The following is a 17,559-nucleotide window of genomic DNA, read 5'->3' as shown; positions in this document are numbered from 1 at the left end:
GACTTGCTGCAGGTCCAGCTACGCTCCGCCGCAGCTCCCGTCTCCTGGGAAGGGCTGGCCCACCCGGCTTGGGACAGATACCTGCTCGCGGTACCAGCTAACTGTGGCCAGGAGGGCAGGACGGTGTTGTTTAAAAACGCTTCTTAGTTTTTACCCAAAGGAGTTGCGAACACGTCCACACTAAAGTCTGCCCGTGGATATTCACAGCAAGTTCACTCATGGTTTTCAAAACTGGGAAGCAACCGAGATGTTCTTCTGGAGGTTGGTGGGCAAATAAACTGTGGCCCATCCGGGCAATGGGATACCGCTTGGTGCTGAAAAGAAACGAGCTTCAAGCCATGAAAAGACACGGAGGAAACGTAAACACGTGCCACTGAGCGAAAGGAGCCCGTCCGTGAAGGCGACGTACGGCTGACTCCGATTCCTGGCGCTCCGGAAGACGAGAAAGGGGGAGAGACCGTAGAAGGATCGGCGGTTGTCGGGACTTTGGGGACGAGAGGAAGGAACAGGCCAGCACAGAGGACTTTAGATGAGTTCTAGGGAAATAAACTTACTGTGTGCAACATTATGATGCTGGATACATGTTTATACATTTGCCCAAACCCATAGAACGACCCCGAGAGTGAACTCCAGTGTAAACTACGGAATTGGGGTGATGATGCGTCAAAGCAGTTTGACTGTAACATACACACTCCCCGGTGAGGAATGTGGACAATCGGGGGGTCTGCGCACATGTGGGGTTAGCAGGTGTGTGGGAACTCTGTATCTTCCTCTCTATTTTGCTGGGAACCTAAAACTGCTCTTCAAAAAAAAAAAAAAAAAAGTCCGAAAACGCAGACACGCAATGTCCACAACGGACAATGGACATGCTGGGTTAAAAAACAAAGGCTCAGGAGGCCGTCGAAAACAAAATATGATTCCTTCATACTAAAAATACAATTATGAGTGGCCCAGGGGGCCCAACCCCTGATCAGCACCAAATACGAGATGGCAGAGGCGCCCATGGAAGCAGAGAGTGCATCCGGGCGCTGGTCAGAGAGCTCTGAAGAAATGGGACTGGTTTTGAAAAAACCGTTTATGTCTGTGTGAGTTGGGGTAAGCTGTGTGCTTTTGATAAGCCCTAAAAACACCTCCCTGGCTTGACACAGGTCTCCCTGTCTCACAGTCAGCGGAGACGGGGTGAGGGCCTGCCAGCCGGTCACTCAGAGGGCCCCGCCTGCCCCCGTGTCGCTGGGGTCTTCCCTGACAAGCCAGCAGACAGGGGGAGAGAGCATGAGGGAGCCAAGCTCTGTCAGTGGCCTTGATGGGAAGGTGTCACGTCCATTCTGAGAACGGGCCTCATGACCCTGTCTACATGGGAGAAACCTCTGGGAGCCCTGGATGCTTGGAGGAGCCGGGTGCTATGAGGCAGCAGGTGCCAATGGGGGCTGAGGAGGCGACTCTAGCTGCCTCACGGTGACTTCAGGGACTGGCCCCCTTCTACTGGGAACGGCACCCCGGCTGTCCCAGGCTGCGGGATGACGTGTGCGCTGTGACGAGGGGCGGGACAGGCAGGGTCACAAGGCCCATGCAGCTTGCAAGCCCTACCTGCCTACCAGGGGACAGTATTCCACCGATGACAGAGTGAGGGGCTGCCCACAGCGTCTTCTACCACGACAGATCTGGGAGCCCTTGTGCTGGCGAGGCCCCGGACCCTGCCAAAGAGCAAGTGTAGGTGGGCACTGATTGTGGCCAGTGTGTCACTGCTCCTCGGGGGTTTTCAGGGTGGGGGCTCTCTGTGTACTGGGGAATCTGCGGGAGGCCGTGGCTAGTCCTCAGCCCCACAAGCCTACAAGGGCCCCAGCGGCCCCAGGCCAGAGGAGCGGGTGCACACTGCACAGGTGTGGGCCCAGGAGTGTGGGGTGCCTAAGGACCTGGACCCTCACAAGGGTGTCAGGAGGGTCTCTTGTGGGAGAAGATGTAAACCAGCTCACAGTCCCCGACCTACCCAGGCTCTATCCCCCCAAATGCAGAGCTCCAGGTGAGCGCCCCACTGGCCCGGGCCTGGCTGGGGTGCGGGCTGGCACAGCTCCTGGTAAGAGACTCTGGAGGAGACGAGGGCCATGTCGGGGGGACGCAGCAGTGTCGGAGCGCTGGCAGCCAGGGCCACAGGCTGGCCTGTCCGGGTTCCTCCGAGCTCGCCGCGGACATGCCCTCGGCCCTGACAACAGGCCGGGGTCGGCTTCTCGGCTTGCTGTCCTTCAGGGACATTATTCAAACGACTGTCAGCTCTTGCTTCCGGGACAGCTCCCCCCCCCCCGTCTCTCCCAGGGGTTCTTCCTTTTGTCTGATTGGTTCTCAGGGGACTTATTGGAATGGAAGGAAATGAAACTTTAATACAGAAATTGAGGGAGATTGAAGTCCCTTTTGTGACACTCCAACCCTGTCCACTCTACTGAGGATAAACAGCTTTTCAGGCACTCGGTTCTGGCCGCCCAGTGGCCCTCCAGTTTCCAGCTACAATGGGGTGAAGGGAACAGGACCCTCATCTGCAGGGAAAACCAGGAGGAGCTCATCAGATAAAGAGAGCTGATCAGATAAAGGCAGAATCTCTTCACGTATCTAGGGTAGATACCAAAATGTTTTCCAAGACCTTGTCCTCTCTCCTGGGGAGCCCGATGGCTCTAGTTCCCACGCCAGGGAAGAGCCAGGAGGGGAGGGCTCTGTAAGACGCCTGGTCCTGTCGGCAGGCAGGTTCTCTTCTGCCCAGGGGAGCCCCCGAGGCCGTGGCGGAGGAGCGGACACACCTGCTTCCCGGCGGCAGGGAAAGCACCCAGCACGGGAGCCGCCGCAGAGACCGAGTCTGCTTCGTTAGGGAGCGGAAACGCAGGCCTGCAGCGGGGGCTCAGCTTAGCCTGAGTCCCAGGCTGCCGCGCTAAAGACTCAATTTCTGAGCTGGCACCGCTGCACCTCACACGTGCAAGTGCCAGTGTCCGAGGGATGCAGTGAAAGTGCTGTCGTCTGGTCGGCAGAGGCCCGACTCCCACCCCCAGCCTCCTTCCGCCTCGGCCTCCCCTCCTTCCAGAGGCAGCCCCGTTGCCAACACTCGTTTCCCTGGATCCGTTAGAAAACACTTGTGCGATTCTCCTTGGTAAAGAGCAACCCCGCTGGCTGGCTGTGGCAGATGGTCCCCAGAAGGGCTTTATTGCCAATACTGGGAGGGGGTGTGCCATGGCTTCCAGGTACCATGGAAGCATCCGGAATTACAGGACACTGCCCTGCTCCCGGAAGAACTTGCTGTCACCAAGAAGCAGAAGGACAGTGAGGTGCCAGCCGTAGTTGCGATCACCTGAAGCATGAGAAACAGGGCGAAATGCCTCTAAGCTTTCCCCCAAGTTCCATGTAGTGGTCTGCTTCCTTTCATGCTCTCTACAGACAAAGAGGACGCCCAGCGATGGCCCATACTGGTCAGAGCACAGGGCTGGGGATCCCAGGCGGGGTGAAAAGAGGCAGCACAGGCCAGAGCCAGTGTGGAGGGTCCACGGCGAGGAGAGGGGGACTGTGAGCTTGTCTTCCCGGCAGAGGGCATTCAACAGCTCCTGTCTCCAGGCGGTGATGGGAGTGCTTGGCTCTAGAGCGAGGCAGGGCACAGGGTGCAGGTGCATGCTGGGGGCAAAGCGGGAGACAGGCACAGCCTGTAGCCCGGGGCTCAGGCCAGACCAATCAGGGTCCCTGAGGAGTAGGGGACACTTGGGACCTGGGGGCTTCTGGTCGACCATCAGGTAGGCCGGGCTACTGTTCTGCAAAGAGAAAAGGATGTACAGTAAGGATGGGACACGTCAGAAAGGATGATCTCATTCAAGCTCAATGAGGCTAGGAAAGAATACTGGGCCCAGAACAGGAAAGAGAAGCCCTCCCAGACCCTAATCCTACACACGTCCCGCACGGAAGTGAACCAAGGTGGAGTCGGGTGCAGCCTCCCCAGGGCTCACTCAGCCAGCGGCCACAGTGTTCCCGCATGTGAACACGTCTCGCCCTCTCTTGATCATGGAACTCTTCACGGTCAATGGCACCAGGGTCTTCCCATTTTACAGATGAAAATAATGAGGTCCTGAGTAGTTAAGTGACTGTCTAAGTTAACAGAGCCTCAGGATGGCAGCACCAGCACTCAACCTGCAGCCTTCCAGGACTCAACCCCTCCTCTCCTGGGCACTAGCTGTTCATCCGGCCCTTGGTCAGCCTCCGCCCTCACCGGACTCCACAGCAGGGTCCTTAAACCAAGCAGCCCTGCATTCCCACCCGGCTCGCCGATTGCCGAGCTGGGCTTCAGCCCCCAGGGACTGAGCTTGCATGGTTCAAGTTGGGGCAGGACTTCCTCCTCCTGTCCCCTGAAGAGGCCTACAGTCCCCCCACTGTCTGGAAAGACTGTCTCCTGGGCATTTCCAAAGAGCCTCTCCACCCCAGCCCCATTCCCACAGGTTCACGTAAAATCGGTGGAGAGACGTCAGATAGAATGAGGCGGGACCGTCTCCCGTGGTTTAAACTCTGGGTGAGAGGGTTGGGGTCTTCTTCAGTTTCAGGACTGGTCACTTTAGTTATGTTCTATCATTTCAAAGCAACTTTTCTATGATTTTGGAAAATTGTTTATTTTCTCTAATTCTCACTTTTGTTCCTGTTTTCATATAAGGGTGTGGTTTCTAAAACCTCTCTTGCCCTCCCATCAGTAAGTCTGTGGTATGGGACTCATTATTCATTTCATCCTTACTTCTGTTTATTGCTGAAATGCCTCACTAGTATCCCCTGAAGTACGCGTAGAGCAGGTGAGCACCGCGGCAGGGGCCGCCCTCCTTCCCCTCCCCCCATGACGTCCCTGTGAACTCTGCTCCAGGACTTACCTGCACAGACCACGGCCACGTCCTCGGCATGGTTGCAATTGTGTCGGCCCCAAAACCTGTGTGGACACTCCTCCAGGGACCTCTCCTTCCCTGAGCAAGCCACGTCGTCCAGCCAGATGCGGCCGGTCCCTGGGCCGAATCTTCTCCGGGATTTAGCAGGTGGAGAGAGGGACGGCCCGCAGCCCAGCTGCCTGCATACCACCCGGTCCGCTGCTTCCCCCCAGCCATCGTCACAGACGGTGCCCCACTGGCCCTTGTGCAGCACCTGCAGCCTCCCGGCGCAGCGGCCGTCTCCTCCCACCAGCCGCAGCTCAAAGGGATCTGCAGGGACAGGAGGGAGGAAGGTGGAAGCAAGCAGGGGACACACAGAGGAACTGCTCTGTGTTCAGATCCCACCAGCACGTGAGACCCTCCGCCCAGCTCCCCTGCCTACATCCGCTTCTCCCGGCCGGGGACACACAGAGGAACTGCTCTATGTTCAGATCCCACCAGCACGTGAGACCCTCCGCCCAGCTCCCCTGCCTACATCCACTTCTCCCGGCCGGGGACACACAGAGGAACTGCTCTATGTTCAGATCCCACCAGCACGTGAGACCCTCCGCCCAGCTCCCCTGCCTACATCCGCTTCTCCCGGCCGGGGACACACAGAGGAACTGCTCTGTGTTCAGATCCCACCAGCACGTGAGACCCTCCGCCCAGCTCCCCTGCCTACATCCGCTTCTCCCGGCCTGACCGAGTGTCCCAGGTCCCTTCCTTAACCAGGATTTTCCACTTCTCTGTGTAATTCATAAAACTCGAATATTGATAATGACTTTCTGATCGCTTTTGAAAATCAAAGAGCTCAACAATGGAGGGTGTGTGCTCTGTCCCCGGTACGCAGAGTTCAGTGTGCTAATAGTTCACAGCACTCTGGGGCTTACTGCTGCCGAAGCCACCTTCCTGCACGGAGGGAGGCATTCGTGGCAGCGTTTGCAGAAGCACCAGCAGGCGCCTGGGTGGCTCAGTCGGTCACGTGCCCGACTCTTGATTTCATCGGACTCCACGCTCGGAGAGGAGCCTCCTCGGGACTCTCTCTCCCCCTCCTCCCACGGGCGCGCTCTCTCTCTCTCTCTCTCAAATAAATAAATTAAAAATCTTAAACATAAATAAATAGATGAGAATTGGCGAGCAGCACAACTAAGCGAGTCTGTCCCTGTGCCTTGACGCGTGACGAGCTCTCTGGGGACGCCGGCCGGACGGAACCCAGTGTGGCCAGACCCGGGAAGGACTCTCGCGTCCGACCTCGTGCGCTTTACCTTCACATTCCGCCCACATGTCGTCATCGTGGGTGCAGTTGCTCCTCTCCCAGGCCCCGGCAGGGCACTCCTCAAGGCTGCTTTCTTTTCCTGAGCATGATGCCTTTCTCAGCCAGATGGGCCCTTGGCCCTGAGTGGCTTTGTTGCAGCATTTCCGGGTCAGCAGGGCCCGTCCACATCCCAGTTGCCGGCACACGACCTTGGTGGCTGCGAAGCTCCAGCTTGCTTTGCACACGGTGCCCCACTGCCCTCGGTGCTTCACCTCTACCCGGCCCTGGCAGCGCTGGGGGCCATCGACCAGCCGCACGTTCTCTGGGACTGTGGGAAAGGGAAGAGGAGGTGTCTGTTCAGCAAGAACATGGTCTTCCCAGAATAGAGCCCCATGGGCACATCCCTCTGCTCTTGGTGTCTAGTCCAACGTGCTAGAGCGCTTGGCATTGTCCAGCAGATGCTTATTGAAAGGGCTGGATGAGTGAATCGACAGAATGAATGTCATTTTTCAGTTCCAAGTGAATTAATTATTTCTGTAACATTTTTAGTTTTTCAAATTATTTTCACATTTGTATTCTCATTTGTTCCTCATAAGAGGCAAGTAGATGGATCGCATAGATTTTTAAAAAATAAAATGCAATAGTGACATACACAATGTGTCCGAGCCCCAAACTTCCTGGTTCATTTTTAGCATTATCACCCGGGTACCATGGATTAGTGCTCCCGGCTTTCAATCTCTCTAACAAGTAGGAATGAGATCTCAGCATCAGGCCCAAAGATCTGTTGGCTGTCTCCCTGGTAACAGTCTGCTTGGTGACAAAGAGAAGACAGGGACCAGCTCCTCAGGCAAATCACAGTCTAATGGAAGTGCAGGCAGAGAAGGGATTATTAATGCCCAGAAGGCGAAGTGTCCTGTTGGTTTCCTAAAAGCATCTCTTGCCCGCTCTTTCGTTGGTGGAATCTTTGGAAGCTGGAAAAGCGTGCATGGTTCTTGGTTTCCTGAGGAGTGAAACCCAGGAAACATATATCATACGTTGCCAGCTCTTTTCTTCCGCACACAAGCCCCTGAGCTCCCGACACAGGCTACGCTTTTCAACAAGCACTTAGTGGGGGATGGGTCTGGATGTGCCTGTGTGTGTGTATGTATGTTTGTGTGTGTGGCCTGTGTGTGTGTGTGTGTGTGTTTGTGTGTGTGTGACGGAGAGAAGCAGGCTCTCATGTAGCTGAGACTAAGCTGAATTCATTACCTCGATCACAGAGCGGGAAAAATACCGACTCTGCAGGGCCCGCAGTTGAAAAGGGTGAGGAGCTCGTTAGCCACCTGTGACGTGCGCAGGGCATTAAGACAGGTGAGCGTGGCCCACAGGTGGGGGGAACAGGTGCCGGGCTACGGTGCTCACACCCACATACAGCTCCCGCGTCCTCCTTGTGGCTGCAGTCGAAAAAATCTTCCCTTTCACACTGAGACAGGCTGTCTTCCATGCCACTGCATCGGAATTCTTGGACGAAGATTTTTTGATCTTCTTGTGTCAGTGGCCCAAATGCAGTACCACTGATTGCCTTCTTGACCGCTCCACAGCCCAGCTCCCGGCACCCCACAGCCGCGTCGCTCTAGTCCCAGCCGTCATCACACACCGCGCCCCACTCCTTGGCCCGCTGCACCTCCACCCGCCCTTCACAGCCGTGGTCACCTCCCACAAGCCGCACTCTGGACAAAGGCCCTCCAAAGCGATGAGAGCTTGGCTGGGCCTCTGGAGGATGAGAGAGGACTCAGGCATCTCAGAACACGTCCACCCTTCCCAGAGGGTGTGGGATGCTGGGCGCTGAGAAAGGAGGGCTTGAACGGGGAGTGGAAGGAGGGGCTCTTCTGGACCCCATCCCTAAGTTCTGTTTCTGCTCCACTCCTAACTTACCCTGCTGAGAAACTCCGCTTCAAGACACCTAGGTCTATATGCTCACACCGCTAAGCAGTGGGAGCCCCGGGTCAGAACACAAGTGTAGAGATGTGGTCTGTTGTGTTGTCTTTTCTTGACTCTGTCTCTCCCCATGGCAGCCAGACTGAGGCAGGCTCTCTAGATATAATTTGGGCTGAACAACCTCACTCTCTTTCTCTCCCAATATCCATGATCCCCCGTTACCCATCCTTGCTGCTTCTCATGACATCTTCCCATGCCCAAGAACCCAGCTCAGACGAATGCAGAGAGCAGTGGGTGAAGGAAAGGTCAGAGCCTTGACCAGTCTAGAAGGTTCTAGGGCTTAGGGTAGAAGACAGCCTCCCCAGAGCCTCCAGATAAGTTCTGAGGAATCCAGGACATGATTCGGCTTCCCGACCATAGCTCTGAGGGTGGAAAGGCTACTGGAAATCTTTTTCCTTCTTCTACCAAGAGACGGACATAGAGCGGAGATGGCTGTGGGAGAGCAGAAAAGAGCCCAGCAGGCAACACACTTTTGTTGGCGTATATATACTACATTCCAGGTATTGGTTCATGAACTCAGAGCAGTGCTGCCCTCCAGCACATTATATTTAAGAGGTCTGGGAGCAAACCCACGAGGACTCCAGTAGCTACCCTATTTCAAGCAGTGTCACCTATGACCATGTAGGACATGTGGGTGACTCAGGCACCTGCACAAATGGAACATGAATTTGGAGGACCAGATCTCCCACCATCTATCCTGCCTCAGCTCTGCACAAACAGCCTAGAACTTGGAATCCACCCCAGGAGAAGCTTCTGAGTGAGAAGGCCCTGAGCTGGTTGATTTTAGAGTGCATTGGAAGTTGACATTTGGGTTGTTCATCTGTTTTTGTGTCTCCTTTTCTTCCGTGTGTTTTCTGAGGGAAGCAATGGGTGGAATGGAGACTAGAAATAGATTTTAAAATTGAACTACAGAAAACCAAGAAAAGTTTTCATTTTTGCACACTTACATTTATAAGGTACAAATATAACTCAAGAAGAATCATCCAGAAATAGCATTTGGGTCATTGCAAGATTTGAATTTAGACAGGCATTATTGTGTACCCCAGGAAACTCTAGCTATCATGATGATGCACATGTTATCTGGTTTTGAATTGTAAAATTCTGGTTTTAAATGAGTCTTATTTTCCAGGGAAAGTAGGATTAGAAGATCCCCTTAGAAAGAAGAAGCACGTAAGAAAGAAACAGCCCAAGTGTCAAAGAAACCCAGCTGAGAGGAGATTTGAAAGCCAGAGAGAAGGGCAGAGGGGTCATTGGGACAGCTGCCTCCCGGGCAGTGTCTGCAGCCTACTTTGTTGGCTGACAGCTCGGGAGCAGGGCTGGGGGTGGAGAAGCAGTGACCTGGGCCGTGGGAAAGCTGTAGAGCTGTCGTCCCTGTACCGACAGCTAGGACAGCCCTGGACTCCACGGGAAAAAGACCATGAAATCTGATTGATGCACTGAGAATCCAAGACAGCAATTTTGAAAGAATTGAATTACATTCTGCTGGTGTGGGGTCCCCCATGTCCACTGCAGAGTCTATGGCTGTCCCTCTCTGGTAAAGTCTCTACCATCAAGAGAAAAAGACCAATGGAATAATGTATAAGAAGCTGATGGTCCAGGACCAGCCACCTTGAGTCTGGAGATCACAGTCTTCCTCTTGACAGACCCATTCTCTGTGTAGCTTATGCATGGTCCAAGGACCCCTTACTCAGGTGGCCAGTGGAGACTGAAATCTAGCCTGCCTGCTGCTGGCCAAACCACATGCTGCACACAAGTAGATGCATTTCTAGTTCAAAGGAGCCATGCAGGTTGGCATAGGGACCTGGAAATGGTAGAGCCAAGCAGGGCAAAAGGAAGTTCCTCTCCCAGATACACCAACAAGAGAGAGGTACCTTCTGAGCCCCCAAACAAAACCATCTATTACTTGGAGGTGGCCAAGAGTTTTAGGCCACAGAGTCCAAGTGGGAAGGAATCCCCTGCAGGAAACACCACCCAAATCCCTTCCAGGTTCTGGAGGTGGAAACCCATCCACAGAGTGGATGGATTGAGATACCAGAGAGGAAATCTACTGAGGTTCTATTGAACTAGAGCCTCTACCCAGGTCCTGAGTAAGCATCAAGATTTCCATCTCAAGAACTTGGAGGCCTCCCTCTCAGGAACCCAAAAAGTCTTACCTAAGAGACCAGGTCCAGTGCAAATGGCTGAGGAGAGAAGAGGCAAACGAGTGAGATCATATCGTCAATCCCAAGGCTTTGCTCAAATAACACAACTCTCTAGAAGGTCTTTGGTAGACTTGGTGGGGCAGCTAGAGTGCTGGGTACAGAGCTTCCAAAGTCAGTCCTAGAGAAACCTCCTGCAATGACCAGCCCCAGAGGACACAGGGACACTGACTGGGAACCACGGAGACCAATTCTACCACAGCCCAACCTATTTCTTGTACATGTGATGTAGCTCTGCCCCAGGCACGGATAGATTCACTTTCTATTCTAGTCAATTATGTTAACTGATTACTGCCTGGAGTGGACGGGTGGTGTGCAGCCTCTGGGCTCCCCAGCAAGTCATGCTGGAGGCCACTGAGAAGGCTCTCATGAAGAAGACAGCGACACCATGGGGGCAGCGGAAAGCAGGAAAACCGAAGGATTTGTCTGTGTCACTGGCACTGTGCTCAGGCCGCTGCCAGCGCACTTTTCCTGTAAGGGGCCGGATCACAAACAATTTGGGCTTTGTGGCTACCTGGTCTATTACTACCCTATGGCCCTGTCACCGCAGCATGAGAGCAACCACGTGTGTATATGTGTGTGAATGAGCATAGCCACGCTACAATAAACCTTAGTTTATACACACTGAAATTTCAATTTCCCTTTCACAAAACAGTATTCTTCTTTTGATTTTCCCCATTATTTAAAAACGCGAAAGCCATTGTTACCTTGTGGGTTCAACAGGTCAGAAAACAGCTCTGAATTTGGTTCCAAACTCAGCACATCATAAGGACATCATAATTTCTCCCTATAGGACCCCTGGGTGATCAGGCTCCTCTATGCATTAGGCTCCCGTCTCATGCCACCCAGAGTCCTGTGCTCTGTGCCCATCAGTGATCCCCAAGGTCCTAGGCATTCTGAACTGCAGAACAGTCATGCTCCTCGCCCCCCAGCACCTTATGAAGTATTTCTGAAGGAGCTAATATCTTTGGTCTAGAGCCTTTCAGGCAGATACAAAGATTTCAGTTTCTTATTCTGGAATATTTTCTTCATTTCCCAATAATTTCTAAGTAACTCTAAGCCCTTAATCTTCAGGATGTGACTTCTCTCAGACTTGCCTGTAACTGTCTAAAACTCAAGATTATATTGCACCCCACACATCTAGTTAGGAGCACAAAGCCTGCGTATACACAATGGAAACCACATGTGCCATGCCTGGTATGCGGGTCTGAAAGTGATAGAGCCCAAGAGGAAGCTGAAAATTCTGGAGCAGGGTGATGATGGGTAGCCAGACCAGAGAGGCTTCGTGAAGGAGATGGGGCTGAAGGAAAGTGGGGAGAGGTGATAAGATGCTCCTGAGAGGGTAGAGCTGGCTGTCAGGTGATACAGGGAATGTACTGGTGTTTGGGAACTTGGCAGCACCCTACCGAGAGCACCTAAATGCCAGTGTGAGCCTTGGTGATGCATGGGATCATCAAGACAATAAAATGGATGTGACTGATTAGGGAAGAGACCTTGTAGGATTGTAAGATGCCCCAAGTTCATTATCTCATGAAAAGTCTCCTAACAGACCTCCAAAGAACATACTATTATCTTCACTTCACAGACGAAGGTAGGATACCAGAGAGAGAGGGTAATTTAACAATTCAGACAGCTAAGAAATTTAAGAACAAGGATTGAAACCTGGGTCCTTTGACTCCGAAATCCCCATTTACAGTATCTTAATCTGGGTGATAAGAAACTGGGGGACACTAGAGCAACGTTATATGGAACACCTTTGAGGGGAAGCTGGACAGTATAACCTGTGAAAGTGTCTGTCGGGCAGTGCTCTTCCTCTTCTTGTCTACCCGCTGTTAGCCATGGTTCAGTTGTCTTCTTATAAAGAAAACATTTATGGAAATTTTTGTAAAAAGGGAAATGGGATAAACTATTATAAATTTGTTGGTGCAAATAAAGGGAAACAGAAAAAGCTTTGGTGATCAAAGTGGATTATAAATTAGGTATGGATTAAGTGGCTTGAGTTTGGAACTTAACCAGACACAGAGAAGGCAGGAAAGCAGGTGAAGCCTCTCCTGGAAAGGTAGCAGGATCTGCACCTACTGGGCAGGAAGAGCACACTCCTGATCAGAGCTCCGGGGAGACTCTGAGTCTCAGCCAGCAGGGACAGAGGTACTCACCGAGGATCAAGGAGAAGAGTAGGGCCATGAGCCAGGCTGCTGGAGATGCTGAGCTGAAGTCTGAGGCTGGGAGGAGGTCCTGGAGCAGCAATAGTCAGCTTTGGCCACCAAGTGTGACAGCAGGACAGAGCAGAGCAGGTCCTGTCTGCAGCAGAAGCATTATCAGAAGCCTTATCAGATGACCAGATGACCGGAAGCCAATGGGCACAGGGGGCAGAGCTGGTGGAGCTGGACTTGCTGAGTTCAGCTTATCCCCAGAGGAAGGAAGGCGGCCAGGAATGGCAGAAAAACACAGAAAAAGAAAGGAAACTATAAAAAACCCCAAGCTGTTCTGCCTGGGTTCTGCTATATCCCAGCTCCATCCACCTCTGGACAAGAGAAAAGCCAGAGACTGTAGAAAACATCTAGCTTGCCCTTGGAGGCACCATAATCTAGAGACAAGGTGTCAATCTCTGCATCTAGGGCTGGCTTTCCCTTCAAACCAGCTTTTCTAGCACAAAGCAGAGGGCTTAGCCCATGGATGTGCTCTTCTCCTGTCCTGTCCTGGTTTATGCCCATCTTTGGAAGCTGAGTGGAAAAAGTTCCCTGTGGTAATGAAATCAAGTCATTCTTAGGACCAGTATATGATGGACAATGGTTTAGCAGTAAGACCCCCAGTTTTCCCAGCCCCCAAGCCTCTCCCACCTAGTTATTAAGCACCACTGTGTTTCAAGAGCTATCCAGCACTAGACTCTGGGAATACTCAACTATATCCACTGACAATGCTCCTGCTGCTCCCCCCAAGGTAGTTTTCCTTCCACAACTACACATTTTCACTTCTCTGTAATATTCAGGTCACTCTGCATAAAGATTGGTTCATTACAGACCTCTCTGTTTAGTCCTGTTTTTCTTCACCTACTTATTATTGTTTTCAGGAGAGAGTTCGGAGCAGCCTGAGTGCTAGGGGAATATGAGGGGTGCAGGGAACACACCCATGAATGGAGGAGTTGGCGCTCCATGGGACATGGTCCCATGGCTGTGTCAGCGTGTGGAGGCAGCTGTGAGAGAGGAAAGTACATGACACTTTGGGAACACAGTGGAGGAAATAGTTACTTCTACTTGGGGTTAATCAGGGACTTTACAGAAGTGATGACATTTGAGCGGGAAGTGAAGGGTGAGTGGCCTGGGGATTTGGAGAAGGAAAAGCTTGGCTCTGAGGATGGAGATCAATAAAATGGCGTCATCCATCTCAGAGATGAAGGCTGGTCTGGAAGGGCTGGTCTCAGCCTGCTTGGTGGTCAGGTGTCAGGGATACCAGTGTCTTAAAGTACACATACCTAGTAGTGCAATTGCTGGGTCATTGCAATGGTAGCTCTATTTTTAACATCTTGAGGAACCACTGTTTTCAAGGGTTACTGTGCTAGCTTGCATTCCCACCGACAGGGTAAGAGGGGTTCCCTTTCTCCACATCCTCACTATCATTTGTTGTTTTCTGTCTTGTTAATTTTAGCCATTCTAACAGGTGTAAGGTGGTATCTCATTGTAGTTTTGATTTGTATTTCCCTGATGGCTAATGATTTGAACACTTTTTCATGTGTCCATTAGCCATTTGTATGTCTTCTTTGGAGAAGTGTCTGTTCATGTCTTCTGTTCATTTTTTGACGGGGGTTATTTGTTTTTTGGGTGTTGAGTTTGAGAAGTTCTTTATAGTTCTTTGATATCAGCCCTTTATCTGAAGTGTCATTTGTAAATATCTTTTCCCATTCTATGGGTTGCCTCTTTGTTTTGTTGACTATTTCCTTTGTTGTGCAGAAGATTTTTATCTTGATGAAGTCCCAAAAGTTCAGTTTCACTTTTGTTTCCCTTGTTTAGGGACGTGTCTTGAAAGAAGTTGCTCTGGTGGATGTTGAAGAGGTTAGTGCCTATGTTCTCCTCTGGGATGTTGATGGATTCCTTATTACATTGAGGTCTTTCATCCATTTTGAGTTTATCTTTGTGTATGGTGTAAGGGAATGATCCAGTATCATTCTTCTATATGTGGTTGTTTAATTTTCCCAGCACCACTTATTGAAGAGACTTGTCTTTTTTCCATCGGATATTTTTTCCTGATTTGTCAAAGATTAGTTGACCAAAGAGTTGAGGGTCCATTTCTGGAGTCTTTATTCTGTTCCATTGGTCTATGTGTCTGTTTTTGTGCCAATACCATGCTGTCTTGGTGATCATAGCTTTGTAATATAACTTGAAGTCATATCTGTATCCAAGGATACAGATGTAGTGAAAAAAAAAGGGGGGGGGGACACACACCTCAATGTTCATAGCAGCAATGTCTACAATAGCCAAAGTGTGGAAGGAGCTGAGATGCCCTTCAGCAGATAAATGGATAAAGAAGATGTGGTCCATGCAGACAATGGAATATTACTGAACCATCAGAAAGGATGAATAGCCACCATTTCCATTGACATGGATGGAACTGGAGGGGATTATGTGAAGTGACATAAGTCAAGCAAAGAAAGTCAATTTTCATATAGTTTCACTCATATGTGGGACATAAGCAATAACACAGAGGACCATAGGGGAAGGGAGGGAAATCTGAAGGGGGAGAAATCAGAGAGTTAGACAGACCATGAGGGACTATGGGCCCTGGGAAACAAACTGAGGGTTTCAGAGGGGAGGAGGGTGGGGGGGAGCAACAGGGCGATGGGTATTAAGGATGGCATGATGTTTTGAGGTGTTATGGTGAACACTGGGTGTTTTACCTAATTAATGAATCATTGAACACTACATCAGAAACCAATGATGTACTGTATGGTGGCTAACTTTAACTAACTAACTAAATACATAAATAAAGGTACACATAGTAAAGGGTCTATTACAAATAGGTTTTAAAGACTAATTCCTTACACCTTCACTCTCCGTATTCTGAAATGATGCAGTAACAGACTCAGAATGCAGAAGAGACTCAAAACACCAGCTTTCCTGTTGATGGGTCTTGGTTAGATTGTGACTAGGATCCCAGATCCTGTGCATTTACGTTCAGCTACAGAAGTCAGACTCACCCTACTGAGTTTGCACTTGGAGGAGAAAGGACTCCCTGTGGCCCTTGGCCCACCAAGCAGCAGGGAGATCCAGCCTCCAGGTTCAGATTTATGTCTCCCACCCCTGGGAAAACGATGAAAGAAAAGGAAGAAAAAATAAAGACAAAAGCTTTCTCACCAATATGATATTTTACCACCAAAGTCAGGAGTGTGAAGCTCGGAAGGGAGAGAGCATTACCCCAAAGGCATAGGGAGCCACAGCGGGATGTGACCACAGGGAGCTCGAGTTCCGACTGCAGCTTCAAGGGGAGCTTGAGGTCTGGCCCCAGGGAGGCTGGAGAAGAAACCATGTCCGGAGGAGCCAGTGAGGACTGTTGGGGTTGGGGTGAGGGCTGTCAGACCTAGTTAATGGTAGAATCCATAAGAAGACTTTGCTCTTTGGATATGAACATGAGGGTAATTAGTGGTTTCAGGTCATTCTCAGATTTCTAGAAGAGAAAAATGTGACAGAATACAGGTAAATGACAGCAACCACAGGTGGCAAGTAGGGGACTGGATGTCACGGGCACAGTGTCTGGGGGTGTCATGGGGGATACAGTCTACTGGGGAGCCAGAGAGGCAAGATTGGACAGGGGTCTCTGAAGAGTGGTGTAAGGTGAAACTATCATGGAGAAGAAGGGGACATAGGTAAGGGCGATCAGTGTGACTGTTTTCAGCAGGGGGCTGGAAACCCACCTGTGTGAGGGGCACCATAAACCTGGCCATGATGCCCGCTCCAGCTCCAGTCACAGGGTCGGGATGAGATGTGGGCCTCACAGATCTGGATTTGGAGGCTCTTAAGGAAAGCTGGGTGGTGATCAAGCTAGGGTGCAGGCCTGGAAAGCAAACTAAGGGGCCTGTGAGACACGAGGAGGCCAGGAAATGGGCTGAGGAAAAGTGAGAAGAGAAATGAGCCACGGGAAAAGGGATGTCACGAAGGAAGGACAGAGATGGGAAAGTTTGGGAGATTTGGAGATTAAGGTTTTAGAGGAGAAGCACTTCTGGACAGCAACAAGGCCCAGGTCAGGGGACTGGGAGGAAGCACAGGTGAGAGTTTCAGGAGGGGGAGTTTGGGGGATTGAGAAAAGGCTATCAGTAAGAGGCTTGTCCAGACAGGGAGATGGGTTGGGGTGTGAGGAGTGGGGAAGCCCAAGGCTGTGTGAGAGTGGATCGTTGTCTGGAGGACGGTGATCCATGACGTACATCAGAGCACAGAAGATGCTCTCTGGGGAACTCTGTTGAGGGATGAGCTACCTGTTTCGCTGTTTTAGTGCCAAGGTGAAGCCCGTCCATAAGTAATGAGTATGCCAATTATGAGTGATCTCCTTGAGAGCAGGAAACTACCTGCATTGTCCCCCCCTCATATTTCCAGAGCTTGGCAGGCAATAAATGATTGTTGACTCTGTGAATGAGTGAATGACTACTGGCAGCCAGAGAACATCACTGAGTCTTTAGAACCATGAGAAACATCATGTCTTTCCCACTATGCCCACATTGCCTTGTATGGCCTAGGGGATAAAGGTCATGGGGTCTCCAGGAGGAAAAACTGACAGGAAATAAGTAATTTGTCCATGTGGGATTTGCATAATCAAAGGAAAATCTGAAACTCTAACTGGATACCAAGTCTACAGGAGTCTACCACCATAATGATGGCTACGTTATTTCTCCAGGAGACTCATTGCAGTCACTCTTTGGGAGACAAGGCTTTAATGTGCACCTATCTTACATAGGTCTGGCACTGGGACAGGGGGGGCAGAGCCCACAGGGAGAGTCACTGGGGTGTACTTTCTGGGTGGAGAAAGCAAGAACTAGTATTCTGAGGTGGTTGCCAGAATGACTAGGTTGCTCTTGGGTTGGTTTTCCAAAAGTAATTGATCTAGGACACAGGTTTCTGGTGGGTTTGGCCACTCCTCCGTGTATAACTGTCAACACCTGTTAACTAGTGCTGCTGATCTCCTTCTGCTCTTCTCGTATGTTTCTCTGCCCCCCTCCCCCTATAGTGTCCAGGACTGAGAA

General features: G+C 51.3%; 1 protein-coding gene across 1 annotated transcript; it reads right to left on the bottom strand.

Annotated features, from left to right (window-relative positions):
- Positions 1–2,349: 2,349 nt before the first annotated feature.
- Positions 2,350–12,668, bottom strand: LOC116576016. The gene is made up of 6 exons (XM_032317725.1): positions 12,491–12,668; positions 10,290–10,316; positions 7,561–7,911; positions 6,170–6,487; positions 4,875–5,195; positions 2,350–3,779 (listed from the first exon to the last, which is right to left on the bottom strand). Exons 4-6 carry the CDS (start codon positions 6,194–6,196, stop codon positions 3,243–3,245), a joined length of 885 nt encoding a protein of 294 aa, XP_032173616.1. The 5' UTR covers positions 6,197–6,487; positions 7,561–7,911; positions 10,290–10,316; positions 12,491–12,668; the 3' UTR covers positions 2,350–3,242.
- Positions 12,669–17,559: the final 4,891 nt, after the last annotated feature.

The sequence above is a fragment of the Mustela erminea genome, chromosome 17, assembly GCF_009829155.1.
Source record: "Mustela erminea isolate mMusErm1 chromosome 17, mMusErm1.Pri, whole genome shotgun sequence".
Taxonomy (NCBI): Eukaryota; Metazoa; Chordata; class Mammalia; order Carnivora; family Mustelidae; genus Mustela; species Mustela erminea.
This window is presented reverse-complemented; position numbering and strand designations above follow the sequence as displayed.

Excerpts from the sequence above, each read along its gene's own strand:
- LOC116576016 (XM_032317725.1), bottom strand. The coding sequence starts at position 6,196 with ATGACGACATGTGGGCGGAATGTGAAG. Across the intron at positions 5,196-6,169 it reads CATGTGGGCGGAATGTGAAG|ATCCCTTTGAGCTGCGGCTG; the intron begins GTAAAGCGCACG and ends CTGTCCCTGCAG. Across the intron at positions 3,780-4,874 it reads CGTGGCCGTGGTCTGTGCAG|AACAGTAGCCCGGCCTACCT; the intron begins GTAAGTCCTGGA and ends TTCTCTTTGCAG.